Source organism: Cyprinus carpio, chromosome A22, assembly GCF_018340385.1.
Source record: "Cyprinus carpio isolate SPL01 chromosome A22, ASM1834038v1, whole genome shotgun sequence".
Taxonomy (NCBI): Eukaryota; Metazoa; Chordata; class Actinopteri; order Cypriniformes; family Cyprinidae; genus Cyprinus; species Cyprinus carpio.
The window spans coordinates 9,731,024-9,753,784 of record NC_056593.1 but is presented as its reverse complement, the minus strand read 5'-3'; the positions used below and the strand labels follow the sequence as shown (position 1 = coordinate 9,753,784).

The window sequence follows — 22,761 nt, the reverse complement described above, 5'->3', positions numbered from 1 at the left end:
GGTATTTATTATCAGTATGTTCAATGCTAGTGCGCTTCATAAACGTAATACATGTGGCATTTCTAATTTAGGTGATGAAATAGGTTTATTAATAAGGGATGAGTGATATTGAAACCAAGAGGGCAAACCCTTCAGGCTAGAGCTGAGCTTGTCTGAACTCATATTGTACTGTAAAAAATATCAACCTGTTGTTGTTTAGTTTTGTTTCCAAGTGATTTTTTTTCTCAGACCACTAATAAATCAAGGGCATATTGCGTCTCATAATTGTGCGTTAGTTCAACTTTAAGTCTTTCACTTCTCTGAACGGAGTCATTTCTGGGAATTATGGTTCCACGGAATTGTTCTGATGCAAACTAACCCTTCCATGGAAAACGATGAAGGGGAGGATCACGATCCATTCCCTGTCATTCGTTCTCAGTAAAAACCATTTGGAGAAGGGAATATAATAGTGTTTATGACCTTGTTGGTCAGATAGATGATAATGGTGGGCCCAGCGGGCTGTGTAACTGCAGAAGTCATGCAAACTTCCCTCTTCTTTCTTTGCCAGCAGAGTGTGGACTGTGGAGAAGCTCAATTAGGAGTCTCTTGTCCTCCAAAAGATGACTCAAGCTGACATCAGTTGGTCTAGACTCTAGGTGGTTACATGGGGAGGGAAACAAAAGCAATTATGGCCATGCTTTGTTTTGAAAAGACAGAATACCATATGTCAAAGACAAAAGTTTTTTGAAACATCTCAGAGCATATCAGGTACATACTGCACCAATAACATAAAGAAACTGAATCCTTTTTAAAGGATTATGTAGATTTTTTGCATTATGACATTATTTTAATGCAATTTTTACACATGGGTTTAACTAATTGTATATTCAAAGATATTTTAGTTAATTTTAATGCATAATGAATATTTTTTAAACTATAATTTTATTTATACTGTAAATTCATTTCTATTTAAAATAAATTAAATATATTTAATTAAATATATTAAGATTTAAAATATATTAAATAAATATATATTAAAAAAAGGTTTTTTTTTCCAAACGACACAAAAAATAATACTAATAATAATTTCATATTTCTATTAATGTAGACCTAATTGTTGAGATTTTTTATCTTAGTTACTTCTGTTTTTTTATTCCTTGGTTGTTGTTTTTTTACCTAAATCATTGCTGCAAGATAAGATGATTATCACATGAAACGGATTTTGTCATCCAGCATGACTGATGAATTATTGCCCAACAAATAAAAAAAATAATTTTTTAGAACCTTGTTGGTCTCTTCTTGACAGAAGACAAAAATCTAAACTGTAGCCTACTCTTGTAAAAATGAAGACAAAAAAAATGTTTAGTAACAAAAAATATATATTTATATAAGTATTATATTTAATTAACATAAATAAGTATTATATAGTTATTATTAATGAAATTTACCCAGAAACAGTTCAAATAATCAAATAATACAAATAATGGGCAAATGTGACAGTTTAATGCACTTTAGGTCATGATACTGGTTATTTATTAGCTGTTTCTTTGTTAGTTTTGGCTCAAAGCTGTCCGTTTAATTCAAACAGTCAGTTTGTAGTTTGGTACACAAAGCTCTGTTGTGTAGTATAGGGAGGTCACAAAGCTCTATCAGTGATTTAACTCAAGATTGGGGTCTGGGACTTGGGCTGCGGACCCTTCGTGCTTCCGTTTGGCTATCTAGTGTTTTTCCATGTACAGTACAGACCAAAAGTTTGGAAACATTACTATTTTTAATGTTTTTGAAAGAAGTTTCTTCTGCTCATCAAGCCTGCATTTATTTGATCAAAAATACAGAAAAAAACAGTTTATAACAGTTTGAACTATTATTACAACTTAAACATAATAGTTTTCTATTTGAATATACTTTAAAAAAAAAAAAAAAAATTTATTCCTGTGATGCAAAGCTGAATTTTCAGCATCATTACTCCAGCCTTCAGTGTCACATGTAACATCTAGTCTATCACATGATCATTTAGAAATCATTCTAATATTCTGATTTATTATGAGTGTTGGAAACAGTTCTGCTGTCTAATATATTTGATGAATAAAAGGTTAAAAAGAACTGCATTTATTCAAAATAAAAATTAAATAAAAAAAATTCTAATAATATATATTCTAATAATATATTTTCTTTACTATCACTTTTTTATCAATTTAACACATCCTTGCTGAATAAAAGTATTGATTTTATTTAAAAAAAAGAAAGAAAAAAAAAATTACTGACCCCAAATTACTGACCAGTAGTGTATATTTTTTATTACAAAATATTATATTTTAAAAACATAGCTTCTTTTTTTTTTTTTTTTTTTACTTTTTATTCATCAAAGTATCCTAAAAAAGTATCACATGTTCTGAAAAAAATTAAGCAGCAGAACTGTTTCCAACTTTGATAATGAATCATCATATTAGAATGATTTCTAAAGGATCATGTGATAATGATCCTAAAAATTCAGCTTTGCATCACAGAAATAAATGATAATTTAAAGTATAATAAATTTAAAAACAATTATTTTAAATTGTAATAATATATCACAATATTACATTTTTTTTTCTGTATTTTTGATCAAATAAATGCAGGCTTGATGAGCAGAAGAAACTTCTTTCAAAAACATTAAAAATAGTAATGTTTCCAAACTTTTGGTCTGTACTGTATTTAATAAATCTCATTCATGCATTTTAGTGAGGAATAATACTGCTGCTGTAGCAATGTCATCATGGCTGTTCTTGGTATATAAATACTGCCTTACCAATCCAAGTTGTCAGTTTCTGTAATTTAGCTAATGCTTTATGTATTAAGTGTGAATTAATGCCGGGAAGAAGTGCCATGGGTGGCCACCATGATTGGTGCTGTTCAAGTCCAACAGGTTACACAAACATTGAGTGACGTTTATTTCAAAGCCTTTACTTTAGTATAATATTGGTGGCAGTAACTTGACTGTTATAGTATGATTAGGCTGACAGAATGTGTCTTAAGCTTGACAATAAAGAAGATTTATGGTTTTAGTTTTGAGTCAGTGTACATCGGAAAGTATTATTTTATTTTATTTAGTTTTATTATTTTTTATTTTATTTTATTCTTGATTTTATTATTTAGTTTTATATTTGATTTTTGGTTCATAATGAAATTTAATTATTTTATATAGTTTTTCGTTTTATTTTCTATTTGATTGTATTATTTTTATTTTATTTTATATGTTTTTTATATTTTATTTTGTGTATGATTTCATATATTATTTTATTAATTTATTTTATCAATTCTTTTTTTAAATTTCATTTTATTTATTTTTTTTGTTATAAAATGTCAGAAATGTTTATTTTTTATTATAATCTATTTATTTTATTTTATATTATTTTATTTTATTTAATAATTATTCCATTTTATCGTATTTTTATTATTATTTAAATTCTTTTCCCCCCCCCCCCACATTTTTAAAATTAGTTTTTACACAGTTTTTCTCTACACTTTTTTTGTGGCCTCCTGGCTTGAAAACTCCTACTGTAGAACACATATGTAGCACCGATGACTGTTCCTCTACTGAGCGCTTATTGTTCACAAGGAATGTGCATTCAAGGAATTTCTGATCGTGAAATTCAGAGCACGTACAGCACAGCTGTGACATCTCCGACACAACATCTGCTGATTAGCAATCCATGTAGTTCCTGTGACATCTGTCCTGGAAGTAAATGGGATTTCAAGGCATGATTTGCACATCTTGGGTCCAAAAGAACACAGTGACCTGGGGAACCTGTCTGATGTGGAAAGATAAAGACTGAAACAGGAGTGACGATAATGTTGTGGTAAGTGGAAAGCATTTTTATTAAGAGATGTTGAGAGTTGTTTTGAGGACAGGAAGACTAGCTTCAAAATCTCATGGTGGTTTGTCCACCCCCAGTTTTCCCATAACTGGCCGCTCAATCAGTTTCTCTATATGAAACAACCCTTGTTTTCTTGTATCAGATCACTTCACCAATGCAACGGCATATTCTTCTTGAACACATACCTCTAGGATGAAGTCAGTGGTATTTTTGGTTATCCATCCCTGAATTTTTCTGCCCTTTATTAGGTTTCCCCGCGACTCTTTTTACAGTCTGTGTAATATTATGTAATGCTTTTTCCTTTGGATGCAAATTACGTCTGTTCTCGGTTTTGACGGCACCCCAGGAACGTGTATGTGGCTTGTTTTGCTGCATGCAGCCTTCGCTCTGTCATTTAGTCGAATCAGCAGCAGTGCGGTTCAGTGTTGGTTTCATGACCCAGGGCAGAAATGAAGGTCAGGGCCAACCAGAGTTGCTTGGGTTTGGAGGGAATCGTGAAAGCGTCACGCTATGCATCTGGGTCAGAGTTGTGCTGGAAAAGGGCGGCAACTGACAGTAAGACAGCGGACAGTCCAGTAAGAGAAAGAAAAAGCAGCACGTACATGTGTCCCCATAGGATTATTTTAGCCGTAACCAAATCCAGATCAGCTTCTGAATGTTTAGCTCCTTGTTTTGGGTTTGCATGGCTGCTTATTATAACTATATAATCAGAGGTGCATATACATTTTTTTTGGTCTGGTTCTCATAAGAGCACCTGGAGATTTGGCTTGGTACTCACACTGCACATAGTGTGATATAACTATAAAAAATCTATATATGTGGTCTATATTGATAATATATAATTTTGCAAACCGCTGCTTTGACTATCAGCTAGATGACTGGTAAATTCTGTAGCTTTTCCGACAACAAGCTCATTTAATTTATGCCACATCTGTTCTGCAGCCAGTGCTGTTCTTTTAATAGTTATGCAAATATCCTCCAACAATCCTTTAAAGAACATATTTCTTAGTTATGAAAGGAATGCAACCAGTTTTCTTTTTTTTTTTTCAAGTCGCAAGTATCCAAATGCCATTTAAAAAAAAAAAAATCTTGAATATGCAGACATCCTCCAAAAGTTCTCACAAGAATGTTGATTACATTCATGTCCATTAATTCAAATGATAAAATAGGTCAATCATGAATTAACATTAACATAAGTTTATGGTCGGAATTTCCATTACTTTTATATTGGTGCATTAACATAAACATATTTTCTCAGATTTATTTTAACAGCCTGCTAACTTCTAAACAAAACATTAAATGGGACCTTTTTGGTTTTAGCTTCACTGATATTGAAAGATTTACTACTACACAGTTGCTCCAATTTGCTCTCATTTTCAACACCACATTTTTTCTTCTTTTCAGTTTATATTATTTAATGTTGCTTACATGCTGACCTAAATTTTGGAAAAAGACTTCATAAAGCCACCAGCTACGCAGATCCCTTTTAACGTGGTCTAGCTTTGAATAGCCTCCATTGATCTCAGGTTCTGAATGACATTGGTAAACCTCTGAGATGGCTCTCTCCTTCAATGAAATGAAAGCCCGGTATGACTCACAGTGACTTCATATCATTCATTCTGTTGATGCTTTATAATAGTAAATGTCCCACCCAGATAGACAATATTGCCTGTAATCGTGATCATAAAAGGCTGGGTTGACTGATAGAAACACAGCCTAAGTAGTGTATTTTTCAATTGAATTAGTCATTTTGACAATTACTTCTGCCATGGTTACCATTTGCCTCCAGCTGTTTAGATGATTCACAGAAATCCGGAACAATCTGTATCATATACTAGCCCTTCCATTCAGTGGTTTGTGTGGTTTCACTTTGAATCTCTCACTTGACTGTTTTAATTTTTGCCACCAGAATAAAATGTTCAGTGATAAAATATACTTTCTCTGATTCTGAGTTAATGTAACAACGTTAAGCCATTTCTATGTTGATTCCCATGAAAATGTCTTTCAAATAAACGCATAATACACTACCACTCAAAAGTTTGGACTGTATTTTCAATGTCACTGAAAGAAGACTCTCATGTTCACCAAGTCTACATTTATTTGATCAAAAGTACAGTAAAAACAGTAATATTGTGATATATTATTATGATTTAAAATTACTGATTTCTATTTTAAAATATAATTTATTCCCATATTTTCAGCATTATTACTCCAGTCTTCAGTTTCACATGATCCTTCAGAAATCGTGCTAATATGATGTTTTAATGTGTTCAAGAAACATTTATTATTATATTCAGTGTTGAAAACAGCAGGATAATTTGATAAATAAAATGAAAAAAAAAAATAGAGCATTTATTTGAAATAGAATGATCTTTTGTAAAAGCGTAAATGTTTTTTATTGTGGTTTTTGGTCAATTCATTAAGTCCTTTTTGAATAAAAGTATTAATGACTTTTAAAGTGCCCCTATTATGCCATTTTTAAGGTTGCTAATATTGTTTTATAAGTCTCCTAAAACAGGTTTACATGCATGCAAGGTCAAACACGTTAGTTTTCTCAAAAAAAAAAAAAAAAAAGGTTTTATTTTTACTTATTTTTATATGTTTTTTGTAAGACTAATGATGCGACGCAGTTCAAAGAATCAGTCTCTCTAAACCCCTCCTTTCCATGAGCCCTCGACTGCTGTGATTGGTCAGATGGTGCAGTCCTTTGTGATTGGTCCAGAGCCGTAGAGAGATTGGTCTACCGTGTACAGCGCGTGTCGGAAATGAAACGAAACGCCCATTGCCATGACAGAATGACACCCCTGGAGAAAAGAAAAGATGGTATTGATTGTACCTTACCAAATTCGAGCCGGAGTCTGATGATGAAACGGTTGAAGGGGCCGATCGACAAGAGACTGATTCGCAAGCACGACTGGAGCAGGACGTTTCTTAGTGGTAAGTGTCAAGTGTTGACAAGTTTGTGGTAATTATAAGATGTGATAAAACAAATTTACTCTCACAGCATAGGATACAGCGTATTCTTGACATGATGTTAACCACACAGAAATTTTACTGTGTTTGTGGGCAGGCAAGTTGGCGACGTAAAACGTGGGCGGACATTATGCAAATGTGTTACTTTGTGACGTAGATCCGTAACAGAATAAGATTCGAATTCCTGACGACTTGTTTAGGCGATTGCGAGCTGACACTTTTTTTCTGATAAACAATTTATCGTGCAGTAAATATCAGTGCGATATCTGCAAACTTTTCAAAAATAATGTATTTATTTACATTTTTTGGACAAAATACTATAACATTTATTTTAATATTTATAAATGTATATACATTTATTATTAAATGTAAAATTGACTATAAATTGGTTATCAGCCATAACTGATAAATTACTATTGGCTTATCAGTACTGGCCATAATTCTGAACATAGGAATACCCTAGACAAGGGAAGCTGAACTAAATAAAATAGAAAGATTAATGTTTTTTTATCATAATTGCCCTATTAATCTTGTGCCGTTTGAATGTGACAGCATCCAGAGTAACTTTTTCCTCTCTTGAATATTTAATTTCTCAATCAATGTGTCTGGCTTTGCCATTGCAAACACGTTTGGCCGCACTTAGCATGCTTAGTTTGTTTCTCTAATTGCATTATCTTCGACTGTTTCCAAACAAGTGTCAGCATGATTTTCCTCTATCTCCTGGGATTGTCTGCCCTGAGTTTGCAAGCTCGGCTTTCCCAGCCAGTCATGTGAAACCCATTGAATTCTGTCTTTGCAGCCAGATAACTCGCACTCATTTGGCTCTTCCTAATATAGTCACCCGACAAGACCTTCACCCATAGATGAAAAACTGAGATAGACAAAGAGCAAACGAGGACAAAATGATACAACTCAAGTTTAACATTGGACCACATTAAGCAAACAGTAACAAAGATAGTTAACGAAAACCGGCATGTTTGCTAAACTCCTCTAAATTGGTTAAATAGCAATCCCTCTTTACTTGATTATATGCCTGAATTCCTACAAAATGGTCCCTCATGAAAGCTCATGAGCATGAGCAACAGAGTGGATTTCCAGTGTTTCGATGACTTCCTGGATGACTTCCATGCGCTCCCGCTCACCATGACACATCAGAATGTGAGCGGTGTCCTTGAGTAACTCTTGAGGAGAACATAGGAAACCCCTGATGGTGATCCATACCACGCTGCAAGCCTGAGGACTTTTTCCCCTCACATCATGTATTTCTTCTTCTCTTCCCACTCCGTGAAAGATGTCTCAGTAGCCTCTAGTGGACAACAGAAGTGCTGTGCGAGAGATCAGAGAAGATTAGAGGAACCGCGTGAGGCATCTGTCAGGGTCTCGTGCTACAGGCTGCCCTGCTGTGGCAACAGTCTCATGGTCTGAGGTCACGAAATAATCTCCTTAGCTTTCGTAATTCACACCATCTGCAAGCCTCTGATTTGATTATCAGACGGGCACTTTTTGTCCTGATCTGAAACGTTAGTTCGTTTAGCTCGGTTGGTTTTGGAGGCCAAAGGATTTTCTTCCTACTTGAAGGAATTCCCCCTTCTCATCCAGTGATGACTATTTCCTTCCTATTTTCAGAGTTTACTGCTAAATAACAAATCACTTTATTGAAACACAATGTCTTTAAGTGGTTTTAGAGACCAGATCAAATAACTTTCTTGCTACTTCTTTCTTTCCATGCCTAATGACTTTTTCGTCTTATTTTTCATGTCTAGTCCTAAATAACAAATCCATTTATTAAAATATTACACGTTTAGATGGTTTTGCAGGCCAAACCATTCCTTTTTTTTTCGTTTTTCGTCTCCACCAAAAATGACTTTTTCGTCCTATTTTTAGTGTTTCCGCCTTAATATCAATCAGTTAAAATACATGGCCAGAGGTCAAATCAAATAACTTTCTTCCTTCTTAAAGGAATTCCCCCAATCTTGTCTCCACCTCTGATGACATTTTTGCCCTGTTTTAAGTGTTTCCTCCTAAATAACAAATCCATTTATTGAAATACAATGCGTTTAGATGCAACACATCAGGTTTGTGACATTACAAGTCACAAGGCAGCAATTGTTCTCTGTTAATGTTTTTAGAAAGGTTAGAGAAATGTCAGGTACCTTTAATTCTTCCTTCAGGTTTCAGTTCAACTTCCCAGTTTTATTGCCTTCAGTAGTTTTTTTTTTTTTCTTTTCCTCTTCATATTATCTGGATGTTATATGAAAGAAAACCAGTGTGCGTTTCGTTCCAATGAAAATCTCTATCCTGGATGCTTTCTCATCTTTTTTTCCCTGTCTTCCAGTAAAGATAATTGTGCTTTACAGGAAGAAGACATTTGGGAACTCAATAGTAATCAGTATTGATTGTCCTTTGTGGCAGGGGGTTAAAAAGATGGACACCTCCTCTTATTGAGATGCACTGACTGCCCAGGCATTCAACGGCGTAAGAAATATGGATGAAACCTCAGAGATTGCTAAGTGAAATTAAAATAATCTAGTTTACTTCCTTAAGTCCCTGGTCTTTTTTTCAGTACATGCTATTGTAGAGAGAGAAAAAAATTGCATTCATAATCCTATACTTTTTTATAACTGACATAATAAAGACTGCGCAGGTAGGCATATTTAATATTAACCATTTCTATTACCTTCTCTGTCATTGTGTTCCCATTTACCATTATATGACACATTTTTTTTTTGTGCGTGAAATCCAGCCACTTTGTATTGTTGGATGTTGTATTTCATATTTATGGTGTTTTTAACTGTTCTCTGGCATATTATCAACTTCATAACGAGAAACACTAGTTGTTTTGTGCTTCACGCTTCAGAGAATTTCCCTTGTGTAATAACCGTTGTCCCTTCGTGTGTTGTTTGTTCTCTTAATTTGAACTGCTCTGTGGCTCAAAATGTCTCAATTTTGTATCCTCACAAGGAACTCTATTCAGTTATTATCCTTTTGTACAGAAGAGCAGCCACACAAGTCTCAGGTCCATGTATAATCGCCTTCATGTTGCTCCAAATGACCTTTTGTGTCATTTGAGTTTACATGCTTTCTCCCCATTCGAGGGTATTTCTCACTGATGAATGTGACATTTTAACACTGACAGATTAGCTGCTTCTTCATGCTCGCTCACTGGTTTTTCCATCATTATGGACGTCCTGTGTCTCTTGTGTTTGTGTACTCAGGTCATGGTGAGAAGACATTGACCGGATCACTCAGGTTTACACAGTGTGGGCTTCTGCTGTCTTGTACAAGACTGCGGTCTGATGCCATCGCTCTCCATTCCGCCTGCCATGGACGGGCACAGCTTTTCGCATTCAGACGGACATCAGCTGGATGCCGGGGGGTTTATCCTGGCACCCCCTATGGTAACTATCTCAAATTTGCCTCTCATTTAGCATCATGTCTTAGCATCTAAAAGCGGAACGTTTTTGGTCACACCAATCAAAAACGTTTGAACCTACAACCTTTCGGTCGCTAGCCTACATTGTTAACCACAATGCCTTTGGTATAGAGTCACATTTGTTAGCAAAGGGATATAAGCATATTTGGTATAAAAACACATTTGCTGTGACAGGACTCAATGCTAAGCTACTGTACCTAGCGAACACTCTTTTATTTGTCATAATGTAGTCACTGGTTTCTTTTTTCAAAAACTCGGATCATTCACTCTGATATCTGGCAAAACCTCAAGACTTTGGTGTGTGTGGGTGACAGAATGACGTCTTTGTGGTCACAGAGTCATTTTAACAGTTGGTAGACGCAATTCCTGATAAGCCATGCCACTTTTTCTCATCATTTTGTGCAAATACTGTTATCACATATCTTGTATTGTGACAGTGTTCAATAAAGTTCAAAGAATAAGATGGTTTAAAATGGAAAAAGGAAGTGTAGGGTAAATATTTGGGCAGTTTTGGAGTACAGTGATGTCATTACGTGTGTAAAAAGCACTTGTGCAAATGAAGAGGGTTTCCTTTTATGTATGCTATAATCGGCTCCACTCAAAGTTGTAATGTTTATAAATGTTATTTTTGTTTTAGTTCCTATTTTATTTTCAATGTGTCATGATCACTTAGTTTAGTTTTTACTTTTAGTTTTTACTTTAAAATTTTTGTTTGTGTATGTAAGTGATGTAAGTGTGTGTGTGTGTGTGTGTGTGTGTGTGTGTGTATATATATATATATATGATTATTTTATTTTTGTGATAAAATATTTAGATTTATATTATACGTTTATATAAATATTTACATTCTATTTCTGTTTTAATTCTATTTTATTTTCAATGTCTTGTTCCCACTTAGTTTAGTTTTAACTTTGTGATTGTAAGTTTTATTTATTATTTGTAGTTTTTGTAGTCAATTTCCTTTGTTTTAATATTATATGCCAAAAAAACTATTTATAAATATATTTAATGCATACAGTGCATTTAATATAAAATTTTCATATCAGCCATTTATTGGTTATCAGACATATATAATAGTTTTATCTACTTTTTTTCTGTCTTTTCTCTTCTTCTTCTATTTTTAGCTTATCACATCAGCCAGAATTTTAATAGTGGTACATCTCTACCTATCACCTAGAACCTTTGCCTCCAAACCTTTCACTTCCTGTGTTTCAGAGCCACGTGTTTGCCAACAACCCTTGGAGCTTCCCCCATCAAACCTACAGCTTGCCCTGTACCGTGCAATCTGAAAACCAGTAAGTACCCAAACTTCTGTCTAATCATGATATCTGATGCGGAGGTTTGGCTTGAAGTGTTTTCCAAAACTAGAGGAAACCTAAAAGAAGTCAGAATGAAACCAAAACTGACCTTTTTTTTTTTTAACTCAACACGTGTTATCATGCATGTTATTCCACAGAAAAAAAACATGTTTGTCTTTGTAATCTTCCATCAAAATCTAAAATGACTTTCGTTTTTGGCTTTCTATATTTTGATTTGTCCAGTTTTTTACTATTCAATCAATCCCTGACATATAAAATTTGTATTCTGTTTCATTCATGAATCAGTTTATGGAAGTAAAATGTTTTTTTAAACGCCATTCAATGTTTGTTTTTTTGTTTTTTTTGTTTTTTTAAAAGCATGTTGCCATTGTATTATGTCATCATGTCAAGGGAAACCCTTTTGCAAGTTGGGACAGTGGTTTTCTTATATAGTTATTTGATGATAAAAGACTGTATTGTGTTTGCAACTTTGATACAGGATGTCACAACAAGTCCCTTCATGACTTCATGAACCGATAAGGCGCAAGCAAAAATATCCCTGAACTTGACGTGACATATGATAGTACTTTATCACCTGGCTTGGTTTTTTTTGTCGCCTTGGTGAAGCCCTTGGCACTCCGTAATTTTTTTTTTCTAAACATCTGCTATGTTGTGCAAATGACTGACTCTGCGGCTTTTTTGTGAAAAAAAGATTGCATAGAAAATCTTTAAAGGGATAGTTCACCCAAAAATGAAAATTTGGTTATCATTTAGTCTCCTAAACTCTAGTCTGTACAATGAAATGAATTTGCACATTTTGAAACTATCTTCTTATGTTACTTTCTTTATCAAAATGTCCAACAAACAGCTTTAAGAATGTGTCACACATACTTATGAAACGATGTGTATTCATTCAGGAATCGTTGCTATGCCTGATAATTTCACGGTGTCTTGTGATCAGGTGGCATCAGAGGTCATGTGAACGAATGGGTGTTTTGTTTACAGAGACTGTGGGAAGTCCTCTCTGTGTATTTATATTACACAGTAGCGATTTATTGTAGCAATATGGCACAGGGAAAGATATGGACAAGATATATGTGTGCAAAGGTCAATGATTCTGCAAACGCTGAAATAAGGGTCTCGGTTTTAGAAAGAATAACAGATTGTGGTTTATGCTATAGCGTCAGTGCTACATCCTGTCCACCCACTCCTTGGTGGAAAAACATCTAAATGCATTCACAGAATTTCATCGCTGACAACGTGAAAACCTGTAGTGGTGCTTTGACATTAATTAAAATATATATATTTTTGCATCAATTTATGCAGACAGACTAGGAAAATACCAACTTCACAGTTATTAGTATACTTCATATTACATTCTTCCACAGCAATACACCCAACACCAGTTTTCCCACTTGAATGAGTCATAGCTAAACAGATGATTCATACCTTAAAAATGTTGTTCATTTAGACAATATTATACATTTGACATTTACAACATTTTAATAAATCAATAAATCAAGCAATTATATTATGATTAATTAAATATTATTATTATTTTTATTAACAAAAATGATTTTGATATTTATTTAATATTTATAATATTAGTGTATATATGTAAGATATTTTAAATGAATTAATAATAATAGAAAATAAAGAATAATTAATAACACTACAATCATTGTTACTACTATTATATATTAATAAATCATTATTACTTTTATAATATGTTGTTACTATCAATTAATTGTAATATTAACAAATAAAAATAATTAATAATTCTTACATTACTATAATAACATTATTATTATTTTTTAATATTTAATGTTTAAAATATTATTATTGTTCATACTAATAATAACAATAACTACAGAATTTGTAATCAATATATTTATACTAGTGTTATTAATACAATAATAACTATAATTAACAATATTCTTATTAATAGTAATTGCTATTAATTGATAAGTACATTACCAAATTAAATAATGATAATAGCAAGAACAACGATAGCAATAATAAATATAAATAAATAATAAATAAAAATATTATTAGTAGTAGTAATAGTAGTAGTATTGATACTAACAATAAAAACCATAATTAACATTATTTATTTATTATTAATAATTTGTTATTATTAATAATAATAATAATAGTAATTGCTATCAATTCATAATTATATTACTAAATAAAAATAATGATAATAACAAGAACAACAATAATGACAATAATAATCTTTGTAAAATGGCTCAGCTTCTTAAATATATGAATGTACACTCTTAACATCAGTCAATCATGCATTATATTATGATAATTAAGAACTGTTTAATGATAGAACTTTAGTGATTAGTACTAAAACTTGGTAACCATGTATAAATGCATATTTGCCATTTTAATTGAACTTAAGACTGGTGGTGGTGCTTAAGATATTGTTGGTCATTCAGGGTTTCTGTAAAAAAAAATAGATAATAGTAATTATTATTAAAAGATAACACTACTACTAATAACAATATACTATATAATAACACAGTAAAGACTGATGAGCTGCTGGGTTCGTGAATATTAATCATGTTGTCAGCGTTCGCTCGAACTGATTTGCTGAAATCAAAACAGGGATGGTAAAAGATGAGCAACAGCCAATGAGATTGCCGTTTGTGCATTATCTCCACCCACTAACCGGAGAAACCGGCATATCTTCTGTTTGTTCTTAAAAGCTGAAGAACTCTAAATGAACTCAGTTATTTTGACAGGAAAATACAACAAAGAGTATGGTTTACATGTAGGGTGTCGATTCAGTGTGGTATATAAGACTCTCGCTCTCACTCTTTGTTCAGCGAAAGAAAATATATCTATGTTAAACTAATAATTAGCCTCTAACACACACTGGCGAGTAAAATCTAAGAATTTATTAGCCAATTGCTAACGATAGACATTATTTAGTTGCCCATATTGAAGATTTAGTCGCATATGTGAGTGATTTACTCGCAGTGTAGATGGATGCACTGTAAAAATGAATGTCTACCTTTTAATTATTGTTAGTCTATGTACAAATGTGTCACTTGTTTTCATGACATTTGTGTCACAGGTTAACCTGTTGACTCTATAAACTTGGACTTACAAACACACACTCATATCACTTGTACTGGGCATTGCCGGCAAATTAACATCCGTGTACACATCAGGAAGCTGTTATGGAGTTTTTGTTTTGTTTAGTCTAAGTTTGTTACTCTTGTGTTTTGTTCTAGTTTTCAACTCTTTGTAGTTTTTCTTAAATCACTATTTAAAAAAAATAATAATAATAAATGCCAGAACACAATAATTCAAGTGATAATTACATGTATTTTTCCACAAATTTCCCACAAACCTTGTTGAAGTTAAACTTCCAGGTTCACAGTCTGTACAATCAATCCCTTGATCAGGGTCCAACAGCTTTTTAAAACAACAGCCACATCACTTCCTGTGGAAGCTGCCATTTTGATGTGATGTCAGAGGAGGGAGAACTTAGGAACAGTTGTTTTGAATGAATGAGGCATTTATATATGATGCGACGGCAGCCACAGTACAACGGTACCAGTGCGCTCACCACACTCCAGCTATAGGTGGAGAGGAGAGAGAGATAGAGCTAATTCAGTGGATGGGGATTATTAGGAGACCATGATTGACAAGGGCCAGTGGGGAGAATTTGGCCAGGACACCGGGGATACACCCCTACTCTTTACAAGGAGTGCCATGGGATTTTTAATGACCACAGAAAGTCAGGAACTCGATTTAACATCACATCTAAAGGACGGCTCTTTTTACAGCATAGTGTCTACATCACTATACTGTGGCATTAGGACCCACACAGACCACAGGGTGAGCACCCCCTGCTGGCCTCACTAACACACCTTCCAGCAGCAAACTAGTTTTCCCAGGAGGTCTCCCATCCAGGTACTGACCAGGCTCAACCCTGCTTATCTTCAGTGGGCAACCAGTCTTGGGCTACAGGGTTATTTTGACTGTTCTGCTATTTAATTTAGCTCTCTTCTGTTAATGGTTGTTGTTTTACTGGTTTGGAAAGTTTAAGTCTGGTTGTGTTGAGTGTTTATATTATTTAATTTGATTGTTACAAATTATTATTTATTTTTTTTCACCAGTTGGTATGCTCTGTAGGAGGGGCTTCAGCCTATAAATAGGCTTGCTGGCTGAAAGGAAGTCAGTTATTGTTCAGATTGTGGATTGAGCTGTCTTGCACCCTTGGGCCATTTGGTTTAGCCAAATTAGCACATTGTTGGTGTTTTGTCTTCTTTTTGTACAGTTTTTATTTTTGTAAATATTTTTCCACCTTCCAATAAAACACAATTTTTTGGATTATTTGACCAACTTTTTTTTTTACAGGACATCTTTCCTTTTCCACTCCAACTGGTTGGCCTTAAATATAAATAATATATGTTGATTCTGATGCTAAAACAGTTTGAATTAGTGTCATCCAGACATGTAGGAATGTCACAGTTGTTAAGAACCCTATTTTTCCATTTAAAAAGCGTTCTAGTAATATAAACAGACACGCGAGCCAAAAAAACAGATCAGTCGTTTTATTAGACAAAAATCTTTACCTACACCAACTGCGTATCATCACCACTAGCGGAATAAGAGACAATATAACAAACAAAAGAACTAAACTAGGCAAACTAACATTCATCAACATAAACTTTTGATGATTGCAGGTGCGTAGAGGCGGAACTTAACCTCGGGAAGGAAAGACAAACCAAATCAGCACCAAAAAAGTAAAACAAACAATAAACACTAAACCCCCAAGGCTTGGGCTGTAACACAGTAGAAAAAAACATTGTTCTGCTGCCATGTTTAATTAAAAACAATGTAAACAAGCATTAAAAGAGAGGCGTACAGTCCGTTCACCATGTCATAATGTGTACCTGGGTGTTGAATGTTCAGCCGATAAAGGTGTCTAGACTTGGCTTGTGAGTGTTGTTAACCGCCACGCTCTGTCTGAAAGCAATAGAATGGTCAGACAAAAAACAGGTTGTTTCAAGAGACAATATACTTTATTAGTACTTATTTACTAGCCTGAAAATGATTTTATAGTCCATTTTCCTGCACCGCTTGCTTCATATACTAGTGATTTTTCTCAGAGGGATGAGATTACACCGGGCAGAGACGGGGCATTATGGGAGGGGTTCAGTGTTCCAGAGGTTAGTGCCGAGTGAATTGTATTGTGTGGATGGAATGTGCCTGAATCGATGTGCCAAACCTGCGGTACAATATCAGAAGAAGGGGATTTCCATATAACCTCTGAGTCTGAGGATATTTAAATATGCACAAATGTATTATGTTTGTTATGCAGCAAAATATTTACTTAATATTTACTTTATTAATAAATATCTATGTTCTTATAGTGTCATGTTTAGAGTGTCATGTGCAAATTCGTTTTTATTAATCTTTTATAAAAATACAGCAACTTTGACCTTTGAAATTATTTTTATCTGTTGAAATAAAGCCTATCCAAACAAAGAAAAAAAGAATAAAAACCAGAAATATAAAACCAGAAACTAGTGTGTTTCCATACAATCCAGTCTTGATAAAAATCTTGCATGTATTATTTCCATATAATATTATTAATATGCTAAGCTGAATTTTCAGCATCATTACTCCAGTCTTAAGTGTCACATGAAACTTCAGAAATCATTTAAACAGTTGTGAATGATGTTTAATTTTTTGTGGAAAATGTGATTTTAATTTTTTCTTTAAATGATGAATAGAACAGCATTTATTTACAAATACAAATCTTTGTAACATAATAAATGTCCTTACTGTGATTTTTGATTAATTTAATGCATCCTTGCTAAAATTATAAATCAAAACTAACCACAAACCTTTGTTTGAACGGTAGTGTATTTGCTTTATTTTATATTTTTAAAATTTAGTGCAATTTTTTAAATAATATTTACATGAAAGTTACATATGCTCAGTGGCAGCTTGCAACACGACAAAAATATCCACATCGGTGTGAAGCTTCCTGAAATGTATTGTGGTGATTTCCCACAAAGTTAAGTGAAGTGAAAGAAAGAGAACTGAAAGTGAGCGTCACATGACAGGCACGACTCGTGAGGTACTTAATGAATGAATGACACATGACGGTAGGCCATCAGTTGAGGCACTTTTGTTTAGTTATACACATTTGTGAACTTTATAGAATTAAATTTAAATAGTAATAATGAAAATACAATCATTATTTACTTACTTTTTGTGTATGGTCTCTTTAAAAGGTGTCGTTTACATCGACGTGTTTATAATTTTCACTTATGTGGGTTTGTTTTTCTTTTTTATGTCCCACCGTGACTTTATCGATCACATTGCTGTCACTAGGACGTGACTGTTTGTTTTTATGACACAAAACGGTGAATTTCCTTCTTCCTTTTTTGCCCGTCTGTTTACTCTACTTGTGATCCATCATGAAACTCTGAACGCTGCTCTTACATTTCTTCTGTCTCATTTCTCAGGCACCAGCTTATCAACGGCCCATTGGACATGCCCACGGATTTGTTTCCCAACGGTCTCAGCGACTTTGACTTCCCTGGTCTGAATCTCCCTCGGAATGACGACCTCCCTTCGGTAAGACACTGCTGTTCAGGACACTGGCATATTTTGGAGGCTTTGATCCTTCTTGTGCTGTGCTCACGGCTGATGAAATGACGTCTAGATGGGATGAAATCTGTGTTTGTTATCTTATAGAGACTTGTTATCGATAAGCACATATAGTTACTTGGCTGTTTGAGAATTTAGTACGTGTAGCATCTTTCCTTTCTGTTATTTTTTTAACAGTTTGAAAGTTTCAGGAAGCTTTTTAGGAAATTTCAAGTCTGTAAATTAGAGTTTGAGTGGATTTGAGTGGGAAGAGCCATTTTTAGTGCTAAATAACCTTTTTTAGGTTCTGTAAAGCAGTGGATGGTTTGTGATCACAGAGTCAAAGTTTGGACTGTTAGTATGGCTAAAAATCTAAATCATGGTTATTTTTGATTAGTATTGAGTTATTATGATTAGTATTGAGCTCCAGTTGGCACAAATTTGTCTGTCACTTGTACAAGTTGCGTGACATCCCCATGATTTGTGACATTTGCAAGGTTTATTTGCCTGGTAAACTATTGGCTGCTAAGTGTGTAAAACCATTGAAATGATTTTTTTTCATAACTATATGGAACTGTTTTTGGTACTGGATCGCCACTGAAGAAGACATGCAGAAACCTTAACCTCAAAGACAACTTTCAGCAAAAAATCACTTTATGTAAAAATCATTCTAAATATAAAACAGGTTTTCTGAATATTTCCCCTGTCTGCCATTGTCCCATTGCCATTGCAGTGCTTCCACTTACATTTCTACAGAACAAATCTTTTTTTAAGAAAAGGTACCTCCCAAACAGGACAGACGATAAAAAGAAAACACTAGCTGACTGACGTGATTCGTTTTAGTGTTGTCACACCTTTTTCCCGTCATGTTTAGACCTGCGTCCCGCACCTATAAGTGCAACATAATGGGGATTAAATTTGGATCCACCCTTCTGACCCCTGCATAATAGCACAAGCTGCTCATTTCATGCCCTGCGGCTCTCTGCCATGTTCACTGTGTAGGAGTCAGACACCAGCTACAAATTCTCTGGCTCCAGGCAGCGCTGTAGCACTTTAATCGCCACACGCTCTGACACTGTAACAAAATCACTCAAGCACTGGTTTCATTTCCCGCCTCGCTGTAGCTAAGTTTACTTGAACGTTTTTAACAGGAACATTACCTAAATAGATAAACCCATTTCAGTCTCAATGGGTTGAATGGGGAAAAAAGACACAAATAAAGCTAAATAAAGGAACCTGTTTAGGAGTGTGGGTTGACGGGAAGCATACAAAAGAGAAAAACTCTTAAGTAAAGCATTCAGACTGGATGATAAAGCAAAAAAATATATATTTTATAGAGCTTTTTGTCTTTTTTCTTTTCTAGTTGAATATTAGACAAAACTTGACAGATATATTATATTAAGTATTAAATTAATAAAAAAAAGGTTAAAAAATTGTATGTGTGTGTGTGTATACATAGATATATACTGACAAATATTATTTAAGTTGTATAAGTAATTGCAATAATATTTTGACTATTAATTTGGACTGTATTTTTGTAATTAAATATTTTTTAAAATTTTCTGCTTATCTCCAATATTCAAAATATTTCGTCATCCTATAAATGGATTGTACAAGCTTCTCAATGTCCTGATTCAGAAAGCATTTAAGCATTCAAACTTTTAAAATGGCACTGTTTGATGATGCAAATGAGTTGTTGAAATGATTTATTGTTATGAAATTATTTTAACAGTCTGAAGAAAAAAAAAATAAAAGACAAAAAAAAAAAAAAAAAAAAAATCCTAAATGTAATGATTTAACATGTTTAGTTAGAGATGCTCTGGTGAAATAGAAAGCACATTTTCATTCGTATCAAATGAACTCTTCCATCTGCTCTTGCTAACGTCAGTTTTTTTTTGGTCTAGTACAGTCGGATTTAAACATGTCTGGGTGATTCAGACTTAAGAAAGGTGCATGGTGAGTAAGACAACCTCTGTTGTGGTTAATGCCATGCTTTCCTTCAGAAGATCACAGTCATGGCACACAGCTGCTGCTAGGGAAGACTCTCCATCACACTGACACTAAGAAAATATAACTCATGAGCTCATGACTAATAGAGCGAGAAGCCTTTGAGAGAGCCACACATGCTCTTTAGATGAATTCAGCCTAATATGCCCACAGCATTTCTGCATGTCTTTCTAATAAGTGCCCCACACTCAATCTGTAAATAAGCTTTCATTGCAGTGACCTTGTTCAGGATGTCGTTCCTCATCATGTGAAGCTCTCTCAGGATTTCCTCTTTTTGTTTAGACACAAATTGTTGTTTACAGGATGTACGACCGTACAATCAAAATAACGACAGACCACAAATCTTCTAGCCTTCCACCCACAGCTTGATGCTCTATTTAAGATAGCTCTGTTTACAGGTTTGATTAGTGACGGATCACAAGAATCTTTTTTGTTTTTGTCTTTTTAACAATAATAGTATTACTAATATTATTCATCAAATTTCATTTTTGATAAAACCTGACAAATATTATTTAAATATGCATTTGTATATGATAATGATAAATAAAAAGGACATAATTTATTATGTGTATATAATATGTTATTTTACTTATAATAAGTTTATTTTTACTAATAATAGTAATGCTATTATTCATATTTATCATAATTTACATTGTAATGCTATTATTAATATTTATAATTTTAACGTGTGTGTGAGAGAGAATAAATGTAAAAATTATGTTATAATTTATTGTGTATATATGTAATCATATATAATAATAGTGATATTATATATTCATTTATATATGATAATTATAAATAAAGACATTTATTATGTGTATATAATATAATTTTTTATATGTATCAAAATATCTCTTTTTCTTTTTTAAATAATAATAGTAATGGTATTGTTAATATTTATCTAAAAATATTTATTAAAATTTTGTATTTTTAATATTTGTTTATATTTGTTTATATATTTATAAATTATGATAAATTATGATAAATGAATTAATGATAATGTTAAATTAATGATAAAATGGTATAATTATAATGTCAATTTTTAATAAATAATAAATAAAAAACAATGTTTATTAACAAAAATAATTAAAAAATAACAGTAATAATTCTATTATTATATTACTATAAAAATCTATAAATATTATTAAAATTATATATATATATATATATATAAAACAATTTTTTATTTTTTATTTTTTTACCATTCAATCTAAAAAGCTTTTAGGCTACATGACTGCCTGAACAATTTCCATGTATTTGAAGTTTGTTAGCATTAACTTAGGTTTTTTCATGTTTATTTTCTCTTTGTATTAAACCAGAGATAGGAGGTGTGATTTGATCATATTTTTTTCGCTTCTTTCTGGTGATCTTACTTGCACGCATGCTAATTGTCACCTGTCACACATACTGTTGTCATGCACCTGGCCTGAGGTCGTTGATAAGTTTGCAGCTGTGCAAAAGCACAGAGCTTTACTGAACCCAGCTGAGCACTTGAAGAGACAGTGATTGCACTAGTAACGAACTGTGATTCTGTTCACGCTCATGCATGGACCTGCAGTTAGAAAAAAAAAAAAAAAAACCTGGTAATGAATAAAGGTATTATCCAAGTGCATATGGTGATTATTATTTCTCCAAGTTGTTTTTTCTGGCCTAGCTCTGCACTACGTTTCTGATAGGCTACAGAGATGCTTGTTAGGGAGGAAAGAGGCATTTTCATGTGCAAAAGTGTTCATTTGTTCATCTGTTTCTCAAGTGGAAACATTCCTCTTGGTTTATTTGCTTTGATGAGCACATAAGATGTTTCACAAACTAAAGGAAAAGACAACCTGAATTCTACAACACAAGAGAATGTGAAACCACAGGCCAACCACAAAGCTCACAGACCTACATGCATTTGCGTACTCCTGTCACAGGCACGTTTTGTAGTGCATGCATCATCATCTGTGTCTCTGGGAGGGTCTTTGGAAAGCTTTTTTTTTTTCTTGAACTACTCAACGTGTTTGAAAGCTCTGCAGAGATTCATTTAAATGTTCAGATGGCTATAGGTGGGAGGTTGTCGTAAGTGGATTTCAGAGGAAGCCTACAGTTGTTAATTTAGCCTACTCCATTTAGACTTAACTAGAAGCCATTTTTCCTACACACCTTACAAGGAAGGAAGATGCCTGTGTTCATCTTACTCACTGTATTTTATTCAGAAGTGTCTTCAATATCAAATTCAAGATATTGTCTTGTTTGACTTTTTTTTTTTTTGGTTTAAACACCTTATCACAACTTTTATATATATAATATGAACATACACCCACACACACACAGTACTTTATTCTACTTTATTTATCTAATATCTACTAAGATAAAAGATCAAATATAGTTTAATACAAATATTTTTCTCAGTAACAAATTTTACAGTATTCTTTATATTTGCATGTATTTTTACTTTTAGAATTTAAGTTTTCTAGAGTTTCTAGATGTGTTTCTAGAGTTTCGCATTCAATTTTGCTTTTAGGAAAATCATTCTGACTACAAAGGTGACACTGACTAGTAACAGTACAGGAAGTGTGTGCACATTAACACTGTTTAATGCAATAACATA

General features: G+C 33.2%; 1 protein-coding gene across 1 annotated transcript in view; it reads left to right on the top strand.

Annotated features, from left to right (window-relative positions):
• The window catches only part of LOC109071877 (protein strawberry notch homolog 2-like), a 44,148-nt gene that overhangs the window by 665 nt on the left and 20,722 nt on the right, over window positions 1-22,761 (top strand). The window contains exons 2-4 of the mRNA XM_042711816.1: window positions 10,025-10,207; window positions 11,458-11,537; window positions 18,041-18,152. Coding sequence (XP_042567750.1) covers window positions 10,106-10,207; window positions 11,458-11,537; window positions 18,041-18,152 — 294 coding nt within the window. The 5' untranslated portion in view covers window positions 10,025-10,105. The remainder of the gene's footprint in view (window positions 1-10,024; window positions 10,208-11,457; window positions 11,538-18,040; window positions 18,153-22,761) is intronic.